This window comes from Arvicanthis niloticus, chromosome 16, assembly GCF_011762505.2.
Source record: "Arvicanthis niloticus isolate mArvNil1 chromosome 16, mArvNil1.pat.X, whole genome shotgun sequence".
NCBI lineage: Eukaryota > Metazoa > Chordata > Mammalia > Rodentia > Muridae > Arvicanthis > Arvicanthis niloticus.
This window is the reverse complement of record NC_047673.1, coordinates 9,436,527-9,456,669: the sequence shown is the minus strand read 5'-3', so window position 1 is coordinate 9,456,669 and position 20,143 is coordinate 9,436,527. Positions and strand designations below refer to the sequence as shown.

The 20,143-nt window shown below is 44.3% G+C and overlaps 1 protein-coding gene across 3 annotated transcripts in view; it reads right to left on the bottom strand.

Moving 5' to 3' along the window:
* Positions 1-20,143, bottom strand: part of Dlgap2 (DLG associated protein 2) — a 735,414-nt gene that overhangs the window by 74,385 nt on the left and 640,886 nt on the right. For all 3 annotated transcript variants that reach the window (XM_034520297.2, XM_076913868.1, XM_076913867.1), the window contains one exon: positions 16,065-16,276. In XM_034520297.2, coding sequence (XP_034376188.1) covers positions 16,065-16,276 — 212 coding nt within the window. The remainder of the gene's footprint in view (positions 1-16,064; positions 16,277-20,143) is intronic.

The following is a 20,143-nucleotide window of genomic DNA, read 5'->3' as shown; positions in this document are numbered from 1 at the left end:
TAGGAGATTTGCCATCTTTGGCGTCGACCCATTTCTCAGTGTCACCCCTGAAATCTTGAGGATTAGTCCTTCATCTGCCACCAGGTTGGGTATAGGTCATGAACAGAAATTCTAAGTTCATGGCCTCTGGTAGGCATTGTGATAACTGTGAAAACAAAGTATCTTAGACTGATGGAATGGTCACTTGAAACACATTACTGTTAGACATGAAAATGTGTAAATGTGTATACATACATACACATATGTATGTAGATGTATTGTATATATATGTATGTATGTGTGTATATGCACACACACACACACACACACACACACACACACACACGTACTTGGCAGGCATCTTGGAATGAACATCCATGGGTCTGGGTCCTCTGCAGGAATAGACAAGTTACCTGTAGATACAGCTGAGCCAAAAACATGCCTATTGCATGACTGATGTTGCAGCAAATGCATTCTGTAGCTGCAGGTGGTACAGGAATGAATAATTACATCCCTGACTTCACTGAGAAATCAGAAGAAAGGGAGATTTCATGTATTGTATCTAAACAGATTTCCTTCCAATAGGGTTACAGGGAAAAAGAGGTGAGCACTAAATACATTTATTTCTATTTGTAAAGGTAAGCAGAAGGAAGAACGATTAAGATTAAGTGTGTTTTCCTCAGGACTCAGAGCTCACCTTCATCCATCCATCCATCCATCCATCCATCCATCCATCCACTCATTCATTCATTCAGTTCCTCAGTGAAAATGGAAAGCAAAATGAAAAGTGCAGAAAATCTAGAAAAGAGAAGCATTGCATGTCAGTGTATCTGAGATCTGATAAAGATACAGCCATAGAAAGAGTCACAGTCTTTAACTTTTCACAAGAAATTAATTGCTGAACACTCACATATGGCTGATGAACAGAAGGTATATAAGGAATCCACAGGGGAAAATTAACAATGACAGAAGAAATGAATAAATCAGGAAACAAGGAAAGAGGAGAAAATTGAAAGTCCAGTCCAAGCTGGCTATACGAGGCAGTCTTTAGGTCTACTGTCTCTGGCCTCTCCCTAGAAGGGCACTTTTCTTCTCAGGATAACCTCTGAGGTTGACAGATATTTGTAGCCAGTGTTATCTCACTTGGGAAGCAAGTACAGAAGAATGTTCTAGGCATCACTCTTAAGATAGAATGATCTCTATGAATAGATAAATTGGCAATGAATTGGTTTATGGAGAAGGACAGATATCGTGTCCACAGCTAAGTGGGTTAAAAGTTCAGAGATTCCTAAGATATTCTTTGGGACATGTGTTTATGGTTTTGTTTGTTTGTTTTGTTTTTGGTTTGTTTTTCAAGACAGGGTCTCTCTATATAGGCCTGGCTGTCCTGGAACTCCATCTGTAGATCAAGCTGGCCTCAAACTCAGAGATCCAGCTGCCTCTGCCTCCCAAGTGCTGGGATCAGTGGCATGCACCACCACCACATGTTTCTAAGAAAGTATCCTGTTAGGGTTTTAAGGGAGATAGGCAGTACACCAAGCTGGGATGTATTCCTGCCCCTTTCCCTCAGGACTTCACAGAGACGAGGTGCTAAACTGTCGACGTATTAAGCAATGTGGAATCACTTCCAAGCTAGCCAGAGCCATGTTCCTTGCCCCGGCAAAGATGAAAGATTTGGAGGTACACACAGCCCAGGAGAATTCCTTTGTTGTGTTGCCAAAGAGAACTGTGCAGGCGGTAAGTAGGTCAGCATTCTCAACAGCACTCGCAACTCTGCAACCATGAAAACTCAGAGGCAGTGCCCCAGCAATAAGATACTTAAATTACAGCTTATCTACTCACTGAATTCCTGTCAGGGTGATGTAGATTTACAGGGCTGGGAGAGATGGCCGCTCATGGTTCTTGTCTATGTAGGGTTCTGACCTTATCAGCGTCAGTTCCCAGTAACCCAATCACAATTGTGTCATCACTACATGGCCAGAGGGAAGGAGGCTATAGATGTACCAAGGCCCTTATCAGCACTCCTTAAGGTAGAGGGATAACCCAGATCATTCAGGAAGGATCACAGCCCTCCTACATACCCTGAAATCAGAAGTGGAAGACAGGAGGAGCAATGCAGAATGAGAATGGAGAAGTCTGAGGAATGACAGGGATATTCCTTATCTAGTTGGCTACCAGCTGGGTAGCTGGGTACCAGCCAGAATATGCTTCTGTGATGGCCCTTAAACATGGGGAACTAACCTGAGGTAACTTCCAGCAGGGATGTGAGGGTCTCTACCTTATACCACAATAGCTTGACCTGAAGGAAAATCAGCTTTCCACCCTGAGCCTCCAGTAAAGGGTGGCACACACTGACACCATCATCAGTGCTGCCCAGTGACAGCCATGTCAGGCACAGGACCCCAACAGAGGACCCCAGTCTTTTCTTACAGTGTTCTGTGTTAAGTTGCTAACTCGGTAGCACGTTTTGGTTGTAGTTGAAAGCTAATAAAATAGTTTGGAGGAAAACAGTGTATAGCACATATATGATCCCATCTGAATATCACAATACATGCTTGCCTGTACATGCTTGCATGCACATAAGAGTATCTAAGCAGTGGATCTTAGTGACATGGACACATTCTACTGCATGTACACCCTTGTGCTAGGCTTTGCCATGAGTACAACTCATTTTACAGTTTAAACAATTGATTTAATAGTTCATTTCATTAGCCATCTGACATTTTCTAAAGCTGGCCTTGATACTGCCCAAAGGGCTCACACTCCATGGAAGAACTCTCATGACCTTGGGTTTCCCATAGACATCCCTTCAGGAGAATTTCTTACTGTGACTAACATACAGAATAGATTTCTTAGGCTGTTCTTTCGGACTGTCCCTGCACAGCACAGGAGTGGGTCAGAAATACGACATGTCTTGACAGACCATAGGTTTGAAGTATGCATTACACACTTGGGTTGGATAGTTAGAGACAGCATCGGCTTTAACCAGGGCTGGGCTCTGTTATTTTTAAAATGTTTCAATTACATTTATTTATTTGTTTCTGTTTATGTGCATGTGTGCCAGCAGATGAATGGATAATAAAAACAATGTATACTTTAAACAATGAAATCTTATTTAGCTGTTAAAAACAAACTTAGGAAAATTTCATGTAAATGGGTGGAGTTGGCTGTTGTTAGCAGAAAGCGGCTATCAGCTTTGCAGCCATCTTGAGCCATATACCCTGACATGAGACTTGGATTACAATAGCCTACAACAGCTGAGCACACTCTGATAACATCTTGCTTTAGATACCCAGGACTTTCCTAGGGTGTGTGAGATTAAAGGTGTGTGAGATTAAAGGTGTGTGACTTAAAGGTGTGACTTAGAGATCAGATTTAGAGACAAGACCTAAGGGCATGACTTAAAGGCGTGACCTAAAGGCATGGCTTAGAAGTGAGACATATAAAAGGCGAGAGACAGACAGGAGAGCAGAGAACAATTTGGAGTAACAGAGATTCAGACACTAGGAGTAGGAGTAGACATTAGACACTCAGAAGAGAACAAAAGGAGTACAACTAGGAACTAGGAACTAGGAACTCAAGACTTCGGACTTGGACTAGGAAGAGAGACTGAAGAATAAATGGGATTGAATCACACTCTGTCTGGTCTCCATTCTTTGAGTCCTTCCTCACTCTCTCTCTTTCTGAACCCTGACCCTCGGACTGGAGTGGCAGCTTGGGCCAGGATACAGTGGCCGCCAAGCGTGGAGTGGAGAGGGTTGCAACATTTTTGGCCACCCAAGGTGGGGCAGCTCGGGCCTCAACAGTTGGCATCTTTAACGGAGGTAACTCAGACCCCAAAAGACAAATGCTGAATGTTTTCTCTCACTTTTAAGATGTAATATTTGAGTCTTCAGATGTGTTTGTCAGCTGAAATATTCATTGAGGCCAGGAGGCTAGTGGGTCTCCATGTGGGGGCTCTCAAGGGAGAGAAGATAGAACACAGATGCGAAGGTGAAAAAAACCAAGAGAACAAAGGGTTAAAGGGGTGGGGGAGGGGCAGAATAGAGGAGAGAATACAGGGAGGGACAGTTAACCAAAGACCTCTAGACATAATCATTTGAAAAGCAATACTGCAGAGGCTTCCATTTATGTAAGTACATATACATGCATCCATATAAACAAGACTGAGTTACCCTGTAACAATGCTCCTAGTAGAAACCACATGGTCACAAATAGACAGCCCTGTATGAGGGATGGGTTACATCTTTTCAAGCTGATGACCCATGAGGTTCCATAGACCACCCCCCAAACATTCCGGGCTAGTGCCATTGCTCCTGCTTACCCGCTAGAACTTGTGGCAGACAGGTCATAGGCACTAGGGGAGAAGCCACTCTTATATCAAATGGCCATAGTATTAATCAGCTTCTAACATCTTATGGTTATACCCTTAGATTAATTCACCCCTCAAACCTTTTTTTTTTTCAAAGCAGAAATGGCAGTGAACACAGCTGTGTGCAGAGACCCACAGCTGCTCAAGGTGCAGAGAATGAGACTATGGGAATGTCCAACAGTAAACAGGATAGCTATGCTATGCTTCTTATCCAAAGGCTCAGATGTCATTGCAAAAGAGGAAGCAGAAAGATGCTAACATCTAGAGGCAAAAGATTACCACAGCTAAACAATGTTTCCCAGACATAGCGGAGCAGTTGCATGTACGACTCACAGGGGTTGTAACAGCATACACAGGACCTATGTAAGCCCATGTCAAACCAACTCCCAGCATGCAGTGGGGAGGCGGGTATGAAGTGCACCCCCTTCTGAGGAACTGTTGGTAATTAATAGCCGCTGGAAGCTGGAGATTTTGTCTTTTTTTTAAAGGGTGTGGTCTCTGGTGGTCAAACACATTCAGGTGGACGACCACACACCTAGAGTACATGCACAGCACAAACTGGATTTAGTGGGTTAGAATGACAAAGACACAAAGTTGATGGGTGTGAAGAAAGTGACTGTGTCTGAGAGGAGATGTGGAGGGGGTGAATAGATAAAAAAATAAAGTGTGTGACATTCTCAAAGAATTGTGGCAATATTTTAAAAACTTAGTTAATGAATGGAGACACGCATGCATGCATGCATGCATGCATGTGCATCCATCTATCCATATAGATGTTGTAGAGTGAAAAATTATAAAGACCATTTTATAAAATATATACAGGCTTTCCTTTAAAGGACATGAAAAATATAGAAAGTTTTTATGACCCCTAGACCTGAGCAAAAGAATGCAGGTTCACTAGTTTAAGGAAGTGTAACTGAATGTAAGATTTCAGGCCTTCACTGCCTGGGATACATTCTGGGAGGAGTACATTATCCCTGAGTCAGAGAACACTTGCTGGATTAACATTCCTCAAGCCTCAGGGAAGAGAACCCACCTGTGGGTGGGGAAAACCCAAAGCAGGAAGACACATTCCTGACCACAAAGAAAGATGCAAGTCATCTGGGTGGTTCCAGGAACTAGCTAACTTTCCACTGTTTTTATGTTATGTTTCCATGGTTACCCCTCCCCTGCCCCCCCACTTGAGGTCTTCCCAGTGTTCCAGAACGCTGTAATTTAAGTCTAACTAGATGCTCTGCTAGCCTAGATAAGCTTCTGCCTGCAGGAACTGCCCTCCGCCCCCATTGACTGGTACAGCCTGCTGATGTTCAAAAATTGTAAAACAACCAATCATATGTAACTGCATGAAAATTCCTCCCTTTCCCCACCCCGAGCTATAAAAAGACCCTCAGCTTGCTGGTCTTTTGTCAAATTCAGCTCCTTTGTGGGCAAGCGATTTGACCGTTGGCTAGCCAACTCTCCCTAATAAACCTCTGCTGATTGCATCCAGGTACGGTGTCTTGCGATTTTTGGGTGTTTTCCCGAGACTTGAGTAAGGGTCTCCCAAGTTTGGGGGTCTTCAATGTCATGGCATGAATCTAGATGTCAGAGGACAATTTGCAGGAGTCTGTTCTCTACTGCCATAGTTAGGGTTCCAAGGACTGCTCTGGACTCTCAGGCTTGGTGGCAAGCACTTTTACATATGAAGCCATCTTGCCAGCTCTCTTTCTTATGCCAATGTTTTGGTGCTAGGAATCAAACTCACATGATCAGGGAGTGTCGAATCACTGAGCTGCACCCCATCTCCAGCCTGTATGTGCTTTTTCTTTTAAAAGTTGTGTGTGTGTGTGTGCGCGTGTGTGTGTGCGTGCATGCGCATGTGAAGGTTGAAGCTTATTTGTGTATAGACAGACATGTCTATGGCTGCAATGTGCATGGTTGGACATGTGCATGGTTGGACATGTGTATGGCCGGACATGTGTATGGATGGGCAGGAGTATGGATGGACAGGTCTTTGGTTGGACATGTATATGGATAGACAGGTATATGGACAGACAGGTGTATGGATGGACAGGTGTATGGATGGACAGGTCTTTGGTTGGACATGTATATGGATAGACAGGTATATGGACAGACAGGTGTATGGATGGACAGGTGTATGGATGGACAGGTCTTTGGTTGGACATGTATATGGCTGGACATGTGTATGGATGGACATGTATATAGATGGACATGTGTATGGGTGGACAGGTGTATGATGGACAGGTGTATGGACAGACAGGTGTATGGTTGGACATGTGTATGAACAGACACGTGTATGGCTGGACATGTGTATGGACAGACATGTGTATGGCCGGACATGTGTATGGATAGGCAGGTGTATGGTTGGACATGTGTATGGATGGACAGGTGTATGGTTGGACATGTGTATGGATGGACAGGTGTATGGTTGGACATGTGTATGGATGGACAGGTGTATGGTTGGACATGTGTATGGATGGACAGGTGTATGGACGGACAGGTGTATGGCTAGGGGTGTAGAGGCCAGAGATCAGCTTCAGATGTTATTCTTCAGGTGCTGTCCATCTTGATTTCCGATATCAGATCTCTCAGCCTGGATTCTGCTGACTAGGCTGGGCTAGCTGGCCAGTGAGCCCCAGGTACCCACTTTTCTCCAGCTCCTCCAGTGTTTGGATTACGCGTGTGTGTCTGTGGATCTAGGTCTTTTTTTCCCTCCCAGCAACCAAACTCAGGTCGTTGGGTTGGCAGCAAGTGCCTTTGACCTCTGAGTGATCTTAGTGGCCCTCACACCTAGTTTAATTACCTGACATTTTTTCAGGTTAAATATAATTAAATCACTTACCCCTTCCCTTTCCTTCTTCCAAACTCCTACATGATCTTTCTTGCTCTCTTTCAAAGCCATGGCCCCCATTTTTCATGAGTTGTTGTTAGGTGTGTGTGTTCCTAAATAAAACCTGCTTAGTCTGAGTCATATTGTTTGCACCTAGGATTCCAAGGCTGACCACTTGGTATTGGATAACAAATTGGTGCGCTCTTCCCTGGAGAACTGTTTCTCCTGCTCTCAGCATCCTTAGCTGCCTGCAGTTCTTTGTGTGGGCTGAGGCCTCCTGGGCTTCCCTCAGCTCACTCTGGCATGTGTATTGTTCCTGCCCTGTTCAGCTCATGTTTACCCAGTGATGTTATTGAGACTTTATGGGTGTAGCATCTGACATTACTAGGAGACACAGTGTCACATAGAACTCCTTGGTCCTTTGCTGTCATAATCCTTCTCCCTGCTCTTTCAAAACAAAGCCTGAACCTTTGGTGGGGGAGTTGTCTGTCTCTGTATCCATTGGGACTAGGCTCTACATCTCTGTATTTTGATTAACTTTGTTTTTCTTTAATGGCCTGTCTATTGCAAATAGAAGTTTCCTTGACTGAGGGGTGAGAACTGCACACGCAGGGTTAGGCACTGGAGAAGATGTCACGCTAAGTTGTTTTATGTGGGTGCTGGGGCTTGAAACTTAGAACTTTATGCTTACATAGCAAGCACTTCACTGACTGAGCCATTGATATAGGCTCTTGGGTTTTGAATTAAACTTTAAGAGCATCAAACTGGGGGCTGGAGAGATGGCTCAGTGGTTAAGAGCACTGCCAACTGCTCTTCCAGGGGTCCCAAGTTCAATTCCCAGCAACCACAAGGTGGCTCACAACTATCTGTAATAGGATCTGATGCCCTCTTCTGGTGTGTTTGAAGACAGTTACAGTGTACTCACATACATAAAATAATCTTAAAAAAAAAAAAGAATGTCAAACTGTCAGGAAAAAATATTAAAATAAGACTGTAAACAAGGTGCACACAAAAACTGAAGTCATGTAGAAAGTGAAAGATCTGTAGAACAACTAACATAAGGTTAGAGCTATGCTGGGAGAATGTTCCTTACAACCAGTGACAAGACCCAGGCAGCACAGAGGCACATCCCAAGATTCACACTGGTGTCACAGATTGCCAAGTCCCGATGGCAGGGACCTGAGAGACATATGCCAAGTGCTCAGCCGCCTCCCAGAATGCATGTCCCTGCTGGGGTCATCACGAGCTGTCTGGCACTGGAAAGCTGGACTCAGAGATACAAACACAGGCACATAGCTGGCACTTGATTCGCATGGCCTGGCGCTGAAATGCACCCTGGTCTCCAACAGAAATTATGAGTCTGGAAGCTATCAGATAGCCATGGAAACGGTGGGAGAGGAACCTTCCACCAGGGAGCATATGGCTTCCTGCTAATTGAAACACCGCCAGTTTGAGGTGCATGAAGTCTGGGGAGGCATCTGCTCCCTTGACTAATTGTACAGAGCGTAAGAACCTGACAACGTGAGCCTTGGCTGCATCCTCTTCTCCTAGGCCGATGGCTGCTGTGGTCACTCTTTAGTGACATGTCACGTCACAGGAGCCTCTAGGAACAGTTTCTTTGTTAGGTTTACTAGCAATGGTCCCTGCATGTGGTAATATGCTGAGTAATGACTGTATGACAGCAGTGACACAGAAGATGGCCTCTGCCTTCCCTACTATGCAGACTCATGGGACGAGCACAAGGTAAGTGTGCTGGTTAGCTTCAATTGCCAACTTGATGTGACCTACAGTCACCTCAGGAGGGTGCCTCAACTCAAGAATTGTCTAGATCATGTTTGCTCATGGGGTGCCGTGTCTATGTGGGGGGGGGGGCTGTCTTGTTTTGATAGTTAAGTGAAATGGAAAGACCCACTCTGAAAATGGGCAGCATCATATGGACCGGGCCCCGAGCAGCTCAGGAATGAGGAGCGGTAGCCAAGCGTAAGCAGAAGGCAAGCAAATGAGGGTATGAAGAAGCACTTGCTATCTCTGCTCTTGATTCTGGATGCAGCCCGACTGGCTACTTGAGTTTCTGCCTCGACACCCCCTAAATGACGGGATGATGCTTAGAACTGTAAGCCAAGAAAACCCTTTCCTCTCCTCAGCTGCCTCTGCAGGGATACTGTATCACACTGATGTAAGCAAGTAGGAGAGCAGATGGCAGTGTAAACTCTGTGTTCCAGCGGACCAGATGGCAGGGGGATTTCTTCCACAGAGTTTCCAAGAGGACTGTCCTGAACTTGAGAGTGAAAGGGGTGTGCTAGGGTCCCTCATGTTCTCGGGAAACAGCTGATATCAGGTTTGGCAATAAGGACTAAATATATATATATTTAGGACTATAAATATATTTGTATTATTAAGAACCATAAATGATAAGGTCTGTATTTATATTCTTTTTTTTATGTGAAAATCTTTATTGGATATTTTATTTACATTTCGGATGCCATCCCCTTTCCCCATTTCCCCTCCCTAGAAAAACCCCTATCCCATCCCCACTTCTCCTTTTTGCTTTTATACTATTTTTTTTTAATGTTAATCAAAGGCTTTATAAGTTTGGTAATGCTCAATATCAATCAGAAGTGTAACCCAATACCCAACCTAGATATATCAACTGTCTTTGACTGGCGGGGACATGCAAACATCCACCTCCATCCCCCCACCCCCCCGTATTTATATTCTTTATATTCAGAGCTCAGCAAGCTCATGAAGAATCTGCCATGTGGTTGGTTAGAAACAAAGATAAGAGATGAACCTATGATTCAAGTGGCAGGGTTTCTGGAGGCTTTTTCGGCTGATCTAAAGAAGACTTTTTTTTTTAAACACAAGAGATAGGGTGGCATGTAGGCCAGACTGACCTCAAATTAGCTATGTAGCTGAAGATGACCTTGAACTTCTGACCTTGGTGCTTCCACCTCCTGCATTCTGTGGCTGAGGTATATGCCGCCATGGCCCCAGCTTATGTGATGCTGGAAATGGAACCGAGGACTTTGTGAATGAAGCAAGCATTCTGTCAACCGAGTCACACATTACCAGCTCCTGAAAGAGGTCTTGAGAGCCCACATGTGCACTGGAGACCCACACCAGGAAATGCAAGAGAGTCAAGGCTGTCCGGAGGATTAAATCTTAAAATCTTAAACAAAAAGGATAGAAAGAAATCACCAAACAACAAACTTAAAGAGGAAAAACTGCCAGGGGATAAAAGCAGAAATGCGCATGTTATAAACGTGGGAGGTGTGAAGTGGTCCAACACACCCTGGGAGCTCAGAAAGAAAGCAGAAGGGAGTAAGGCACAGGGACCTTTTATTTATTTATTTATTTTTAAATTTTTTTTAAGAGTTATTTATTTTATTTATGTGAGTACACTGTATCTGTCTTCAGACACACCAGAAGATGGCATCAGATCTCATTACAGATGGTTGTGAGCCACCATGTGGTTGCTGGGAATTGAACTCAGGACCTCTGGAAGAGCAGTCAGTGCTCTCAACCACCAAGCCATCTCTCCAGCCCCACAGGGACCTTTTAAATCCCTCAGAGATGGCCACTTCACCTTGCAGGGCAGAGTCTGAGCCAGTGAGGAATCTTTGCAGGACTGATTGATGTTCAATCTGGGCTAAAATCCTGAGGTGTTGGTGGCAGTTATCCTAAGTTGATCCTCAGGTGTTTTTTTTTTTTTTTTTTTTTTTCTTCATTTTGGAAACTCTTCATTTACTTTAATTATGGACAGTATTTTTTCTGGGTCTAGGATGAAGTATGGCTAGCAGACATTTTTTTTTTAAACATGCTAAAGCTTTCTCTTTCATGTCTCTTGCCTTGAACAGACTGTGATAGAATGCTTGCTGTAATCTTTGCTTGTTCTCTGTGTTCAATGTGGCAGCTGTTTTACTCTGTATCTTTTGGTTTTGATACAATGTGAAGTGCAGAACTATGGTGGGCTTTGTGTTGGCTTTGGCGGCCATCTTAGATTCTCACATCTGAAATTGGTTGTATCTCATTAGTCTGGGAGCTTCTCAATTGTTTATTCTGGAGTCCTCTGCTTTCCCCTCTTTCTGAGTTCCCAGCTGCCGTGTCAGACCACTTCATTGTCTCCCGTTTCTGACTCGCTCACAGTTTCTGCTTTTATCCATAGGCAGTTTTTCTCTTCAAGCTTGTTTGGTGATTTCCTTGTATCCTTTTTGTTTTAAGATTCCATTTTTATTTTTAAACCATGTGTCTGTGTAGGTATGTGCACATGAGTGGGGGTTAAAAGTGATTGTTAACCTCCTGATGCCGGCCGGTGCCCAGAACCCAACGTGGGTGCTCTGTAAGAGCCATCACTCTTGTCTGATTGCTGAGCTCCTGGTTGGATGATTTTCTACATATCCCAACTCAGGTCTTCATGCTTGTGCTCCAAGGAATTTATCCACTGAGCCATCCCTGCCGCACCTTTTGTTTTCCTAAGTTTTGGTGGAAAGTTACTTTTGTCATTTGTGGAACAGTAAAAGTCAAGGTTAATGCTATTCATGTCTGGCTGTGGTAATGCCTCCTGTGTCAGGTATTTGGTGCTAATCAATCAGAGAATCAGTCCAGAGACGGAGCTGGTAGAGTGTGCCATTCGTGAGGTCTAGGAACCAGCTGAGGTTTGTCTTCAGCATGGTCTCTCACCTTAACATCCTCAGGATGGACACACAGGGCTTCCAAAGCGTCTTACAGGGGCACACAGTCAAACAGGACACTGCGATCTGCTTTTATGTTTTTATGCTCTTCAGAAAACATTTCAGAATAAATTTTAGGTCTTTCAATTCCAAATGTCATATTCTCCAGAAAGATTCAATTATTTAAGATTACCTGCTTTTGTATTATTTTCCCTCTCTTTGATTCCTACAATGACTTTATATGTTAAAAATACTGATGTGTATTCTCACATGGAAATTTTTTTCCCAGGTTCTCGTTATTGTTTAGCCTGTTGACAGCACTTTTGGTCTGTGGCTTCTTTGCTTTGGCCATAAATAAGTTTTTAATTTTATTGAGGTTAGCTCAAATTGGCCAATTTTTTACAGCTTTTTCTAATGTAAAATGTTTAAAGATTTCGTATCCATTCTAAGGCTATAGAATGTGTGTGTGTGTTTCTATATTAGGAAGTGTCATCCAAAAGGACAAAACTAATATATATTAAAACTAATATATATATATATATATATATATATATATATATATATACACATATATATAGAGGCATTTACTGAATTGGCTTCCACATGGGCTGAATAGCCCAACAATACCTGCCTTAATGCTGAAGAGGTAGAGAACCGGGTTCCTAAACTAGGAATTCAGTAGGTTTAAGGAAGTGTGGAAGGCCTTGTAGCTGCCAGAAGAGTAGCTGGTATTGAATCCACAAGAGAGGCTGAGGAAGCTGCCCTCTGATGCCTGTGAAGCACTGCTTCAGGGACAGACACACCTGCCCAGGAAAGAAAGAACATCTGAGTTGCTCACTACAAGTTGCTACGCCCCAGGTTTGGCGGTTGGGGGGGGGGGGGGTTGTTACCCTTCTGGTCACTGCACCACATGGCAGTCCTCATTAGTCCTAGTCATGGCTAGTTCAGTCCGGTTGACCATCAAGACCAAGTCTCACTGTACTCATGTGCCTCCAAGAACACAGAGCCGCACATGTGAAGACTTTGATGGCACCAGAAGAGGTCACCTGACAGTGACCGTGAGTGTGACAGTAAGTCTTCCTTTCTCTACACATTTAAAGTGTTGCCTTCACTACTCAATGGCTCAGGCAGGTTCAACAGTATTAGACTTTTGATTTTTAATTCAAGTAAGCAAAACAAAGCAAAAGGCTCAAATTAAATTATTAGGTCTACTTTTCATAATAACAGACTGGAATTGGTAATTCAAGTATCTCAACGCTAATACGTAAGCTAATTAAAAATGCAGTAAATTGGATTCAGTAGTAGCTTGGAATTCACATTTAAATTAATTGGTAATAACTCTGCTCTGTGCTCCACACACAGCAGGGGCTGCTGTACAGATGGGTAGGCCTCCGTCTGGCCTCGGGCGGCCATCCTGATCTGTGAATGGGGCAGCAGATAGGCTTGTGCTCTGAGGTAGGAAGACAGCTGCAACAAGGACTTCAGCTCTCCGTGGTTGTTTTACTTTTCTTTGAGGAAAACTTTTTAGGATCATGCAGTGTTCTGGAGAGCTTGTCTGGGGAAGCGAACGTGTCTTTGTGAACAACATGAATACATTGTAACTCAGTAACGAGGGGACTGACTCTTTAATGATGAAGGACAAGACAGCTTTCAGCAGAATAATTCTGGCGTTGTTCCAAGAGGTACTGCTTTGGACGCAGGATATCTGCAGTTTTCACAGAGTAGATTTTCTATTACACATGGCTCAAAAAGAGAACGGGTAAGTGACAACCAGAGGCCCAGCCTCCTTCAAGCCCCTAGGCTGGGCTAGGCGTCTTTAACAGCCTGCTGACACCTTCTAGTTTATAGGATTGCACAGTGACACAGGAAGTCCTTAAGCACCAAAGGGTCCCTAGGGTGCAGGAGGATAAAATGATGACGATGTAAGACACTTCCCCAGCTAACTGGTGATTCTCTCACCATCACAGTTGCTTTCGAAGGTGCTGCCAAAGGTAACCAAGTGGTTTGTGCACCGAAGAGACTAGAATCTCATAGAGATGGGCACACTCCCATGCCTGTTTTCACTCTTTGAATCACTTTGCATCGAGGACGGGTTTGTCAATCACTCCTGCTGGGAAATTCTATGGTGTGAAGAGGAAACAATACCCAGAGGCCTGGCCGACCCTGTTATTTACAATTATATCTTGAATGCAATTTTAGAATAATCAATTTCATCTGAAACAGTCTTTGAATATAAATAAGCTCCAGAATTAAAAAAAATGATTTATTTATGTGGCTTATTAGGAAATCAAAGCTTCAGTTAACTAAATTGGTTTCTCTGCCTGGTCTCACTGTAGCCCAGAGCACCCTCCTTCATACAGATGGCCTTGCCCACAATCCAGTTGGACTTGCAGGTAAGCAGAGGAATGAGCTTAATTCACATTGTGCTAAGTACCTCTCTGTTCTTCAAGAAGGAAGTTCACTCATATGGTCTCCTCACTAGGCTGCCTGGAGAGCGTCTCATACAGCACCCCCCAACCCAGGCTGCATGGGTGCGGGTGTTGCTCATATGGGCCTTCCCAGGTGCATGGCTCCCCCAGTATTATTCTGCTTCAATTCAATTTTTAAACTTTTACTCTATAAGCCAATGGTCATGAGTTATTGGGTTTATTGGGAGAAATTATGCTAGAATTGCCTTGCTATTGTGAGTCCCAGGCTAGGTGGAGGATCCATGAGGTACTTCCTCTGATCAGGCCATTGAGGCTTCACCTTGCATCACAAGGAGTGACTCCAAGCCACCAAGAGAACACTGAGCAGCTTGTCACCTGTTACTGTCCTCTTACACAGCATAGGTATCTGAAAATAGGAAGCAAGAAAGGCACCAGGTGCTTCTTAACTTTTACATCCATGCTCCTTGACACACTGGGCACACCATCAGGGAAACTGCTGAGAGCAACTGGATTTTGCATAGTTCAATAGCTAATTTCCCAAGTGGGTTTGAGCTGTTTATATTTCAGAAGTTAAACTTACCAATGAACAAACCTTTGAACAACTATACAATGTCTACTGATCTTTGTGGAACCAAACTGCTTTCTTTGTCCTTACAAAAACCTGTTGTCTAGGCAGGTATTTACAAAGTGAGAGTCCACAGAAAAGCCTCTGTTCAGATATTTCCTCAGATATTTATGCTCTCACACTGTCATGTGAATAGAAACATGTCCCTGTTATGCAAATACTGGAGTGATGTGCCAGGTTCTGATGTATAAAAGATGGAGGATCAAGAGTTCAGGGTAACCTGGGCTACATCAGGTTCTACCTTAACCACCCCCACTTCTCAAAAAAAAAATATCTTAATCAGACACATAAATTGCTTGTACTGACTGGTTTTGTGTGTCAACTTGTTACAGGCTAGAGTTATCACAGAGAAAGGAGCCTCCCTTGAGGAAATGCCTCCATGAGATCCAGCTGTAAGACATTTTCTCAATTAGTGATCAAGGGTGGGAGGGCCCATTGTGGATGGTGCCATCCCTGGGCTGGTAATCTTGGGTTCTGTAAGAAAGCAAGCTGAGCAAACTAGGCGGAAGCAAGCCAGTAAGCAGCACCTTCCATAGCCTCTGCATCAGCTCCTGCTTCCTGGCCTGCTTGAGTTCCAGTCCTGACTTCCTTTGGTGACAAACAGCAATGTGGAAGTGTACGCTGAATAAACCCTTTCCTCCCCAACTTGCTTCTTGGTCATGATGTTTGTGCAGGAATAGAAACCTTGACTAAGACATTGCCCAAGCATATTTCCATAATTATGAAATAAAGCACCAAAGGTCTAGTTGGCCATCCAATTGGTTATCCAATACCAAACTGTCAGCCCTTAAAATACACACACAGATAACGTTGTATAGACTGATCAGGTTGTACTTAAGGAACAATTACTGAGAAAAGAGAAGACGATTTTGAGAGAGAGCCAGGAAGAGTGTATGAGAGGGTTTGTAGGGAGAAAGGGGAAGGAGAAAATGATATAATTATATTCTAATTCCATCAAGTAAAAGAAATATTTTTTTTAAAAAATCTGGTAATAAAAGTATCCTAAGACATCAATGAGAAGAAAAGAATGAGAAAATGCAAGGCATAGGTGATAACATTGTCAGCTTAGATGCAAATTGAAGAAGATAGCTTGCCCACAGCTAAACAGTCATGGAGAAGAAGAAGGGAGAGGTCTGGAGAGAAAAGACGTCGTTCTTACGTTTGGTGGTCTCCAAGTGGTCTCTGTATGATGGACTTCAGCAGCGGCTCCGGCCGGATGGCCACCGTTGGGGATGTTTTGGGGCTGGAGTCTGACTCCCCGCTCTCCTCGTCGCCCATGGCTTTTATGTAACTGCCGCTCCTCATCCTCCGGCAGGGTATCTCCTCCTCTTTGCCGCCTGTGGGGTATGCACCCCAATCGTCCTGAGGCACCTGGGAAAGAGCAGAGACAGCCCACATCAATCATGCCCTCTGAGGGGGTGTCCTGTGATTTCTTGAAGACATAGGTCCTTTGGCTGATCATCATTTTAAGTCACGTACATGTGAAGACATGCTTTTCCACAGCCTTCCAAATCCAGAAAGGGTCTCAGTGTGAAGACACTGATTTTTTCCCATGTTAAAAGATAAAACATTATGGGAAAAGTTGAGAAGGTACCAGGAACGTAGGAAAATTTCTAATGTTTAGATTTCCACTTGGAACCAAAAGTGATTACAAGAAAACCGAAAAGAGAAAGAGAGGGGACAATGATGTTGATACCGGCGTTATTGCTAAATGTCTTCTAGTGGCAAATGCTAATAAAGGAGAAGAGAATCAATCCCCAAAGCAGAATCACATCACATACACAAAACACACGCACTGGCAGATGAAAGAAGGCATCCCATCGTCTTAATGCACGCAGAGCTTCACGTCACTGCACACAGCACATTCTAAGGAAGACTCAAAGAATGCCAACTCAAAGTTTTTCTGTGGTGTCCCTGGCCTGAGGGTAGCCTTCATCACCAGATGATGAAGCTGGTCAGCATCCTGGCTCCTCCAATAAGCTACTTCTCACAGGAGTGAACACAATGTTTCTTAGACCAGCAGCTCAGTCCCTGACTCAGTACAGTTCCAAAGCAAGGCACTGGTTCAGGCTGTGCAATTCTGCCAGCAGCTCTGAAGGTGGTAAAGGCTGACCCTGGCTGGAGGAGAGGCTCTCAGGAGCTGCTGGTGGAGGGGAGTGGTAAAGCTATACACTTAAAAAGTTTCCAAAGCGGTATTTTCATTGTAAAACACTTCAATTTTCAGCAATATTCTGAAATTGGCCTGAGAGGGATCCTGCTTTCCTTCCAGCCTCAACACTGCCTGGAGCCAAGTGTTCTGGCCCTTCTGACAGAGATCCATATGGCTAATGGGATGGCAGGCTCTTTGGCAGAAGGCGCCAATGTTCCTTCCTGAATAGCATGGTATGTGCCGTGCCGGTGGCTCTGATGTCTTCCACACTGTAGTCAGGAACTCCTCTGCATTCTTTTCCCATTCTGTACCTCAGGCTGGTCAGCGTTTGAGTATTTCTGTGTTATATAGTCTTATCTTTGTGTGCCAGGGCATAACATAACCCACGAGGCCCAAGAGGGAGGCATGAATTCAGCTGGCTCTCTCCCGAATGAAGCCCACCAACTCTGTAGCAAGGCTCGACACTGTGAGATGCAGCTATCAATCAAGGGCTTAACAGATCACATGCTCTACACCTGAGCTGGGGTAGGTGCTGCTTGCAGGTTGAGTGTTTTGGGATTGTAACGACACAGCTCTCTGCCACGCTATGCACAGGTCTGAGGAAGAACACGGGCCAGGGTAAGATGGCTGGGTAAAATTTTAATGACCATGTTAAAGCGCAGGCCACACTGATCACACACAGCTGAGGTTTTAGGCAGACTGACATGGAAGCCAGTGACATATTGGTATCGGCTCACCCATGTAAAACCTTGTTATATAGGGAGCCACCATGTTCTGACAGTGGAAATCATTCAACTCTAGAGAAATGTCATAGTATGTGTGTTCATTGAATGACCTCTTGGGGCACCTGGCAACTTATCTGGGTGATTTCTTACCAAAGCCTCTTCAGTAACCACATGATGGAAATCCAGGCAGAGGAACACCATCTCTGTGGCTTTTACCAGATGACCAGGATGTTCACATCACGACCAGGGTCCCTGTTTTTATGCAAAGGTGGGCCAGCCATTCATGTTCTGTGTAAACCTTGAGGGTCAATTACCAGGACAAAGGACGGAGCTGGGATGGTAGTTTGTCTTTGAGAATGGCTGCACATGGACTCTATTGAAATTTCAGAAGAATCTTTCCTCAGATATAAGATGGTTATGAAGGCAGAAGAACCTGTTTTCTGGGCCATCCCTGAAGACCACAGATGCAGTAACCTATGAAGAAGTTGATTTAATTTACAGTTCTGTAGGCTTCTAAGTCCAAAAGCATGGTGTTGGCATCTGCTTAGCTTCTGGTGAGGGTCTTTTGTGAGGCAGGCAAGCCTTTCTTCCTCCGCTTCCTGACCACAAACTGTATTACGCACATGCTGTCATCATAGCCACAACCAGGACAACTCACTGCCCCAAAGGGCTACCTCTGAATAGGAGCATGTGGATTTGAGGACTCACTTTCCCAGCACATAAACTCTCGGGAATACATTCAAATCACAGGAGGGGGAGACACAGGAAGTGGGCAGACTCGCTTTAGTGCAGAAACACAGTGGTAAGGGGCACGGCAGATATCAGCAAAGAGAAAGGGGGAGAGAGAGAGTTTTCAGCATTTTTCTCATCTATTTATGTCTTCTAAGCTTTTATAAATTGTATATTAGTTTTGCCAGAACCCTGAATGTCACCGTGAAGTGATGCACTCTGAAGGTGATGGATTACAGTGTGCTTAGGCTGAAAGGTTAGCATGAGTGGGGGTTCTAGGGAAAGCTGGTGACCGGCAGCCGGTACAGGCTCCTGGAGGGAGGCTCCAGGGGCCACTTAGTATGAATCTGGCCAGTGGAACGGTGCAGGCAAAATAAACAGTATTAAAAGGGACAGGTGGCCAGCCCCTGGGCTGGACCAGAAAAGCCTTCATCCTTCATCTCTCAGTGAGCATTGCAGGTGACGGTCACAGGGAAGAGGACAGAGGGAGAAGATGCTAGCTGCCTCCAAAGGAGATGCTCACAGTCGGGTTTATGGAGAATTTAGTTTTTTTTTTTTTTTTTTTTTTTTTTTTTTTTTTTTTAAACCAAAACCATGTTTCCATAAAGAACAAGGTAAAGATTGTTTTTTTCCCCAGCAGCCTACAAATTAACTAACAAATGAGACCAGCTTGTATGTTTCTGTTTCTGATTTAAGAAGCCAATTTCACAGCCTTTGACAGAAAAAGAAATTCAATACAGAAGGAGTGTAAGGCAGCCGATTTCCAGAGCATATGCCTGGGCTATGAAAAGCCACCAAGTCTCAGTAAACAAACCTTCCCCTTATGGTAGAAAAACATTAAAACCCACAGCAGAGTGCAGAGGGGTGGCCAAGTGTGCACCTGGCACTCGCGTGTGGCCACTGCAGAGCCAACCCCCTGCCTTCCCTATGCCAAGGCAGTCAGCTACCCCAATCACCGCATGCAGTGGTGAACAGCATTTATAATTTCTGTAAAAGGGGAATTCTCCTGAGATTGACATCTGCGTGCGCTGTGGCACCGTACTTTAAGCCTGGCTTAACATTACGAATGAAAACATCTTTCTTTCAACAGGCAAGGCACAGGGAAGAGAGGCTAGAATTTTACAATAACGTCCTTTTTAGGTGAACTACAGGGACATGCCATCTGAAGCTGTGTTCTCTCAGGAAACATTTTCCTCATTCCGTCAGCACCGTGCATGTGTCTGTTTTAAACAAGTATCAAGTACACGAGCCACGGGGGAGAGTGACAGCTGGTCCCTGCATGCCGTTGAACGGAGGGCAGATGAATGACAAGGGACCTAAGCAGAGCATCCCATGGAGTTACCAGTCTTTCCACAGACCCATCTGGGGAAATTCAATTCACGCAGGGAGTTCTTTCACACACCCAGGGGTCCAAAGATGCTTGTTTTAAAGGGAGCTGTGCGCAACTCCACCAAGAAATGACTACCTGCAGCCCGCACAAATCTGAGACAGTTTTCCTTGAGTCTCGCTATGCTTTGTGTGAAAATCAGGCTTATTTGTTCTAGTTGGCGATTTTAATGAGCAATGGATTTTTTTTTTCCCTCTAGAATATAACTACCATGTAAATCAAGGAGAGTGAGAGCATTGCTCAGCTGG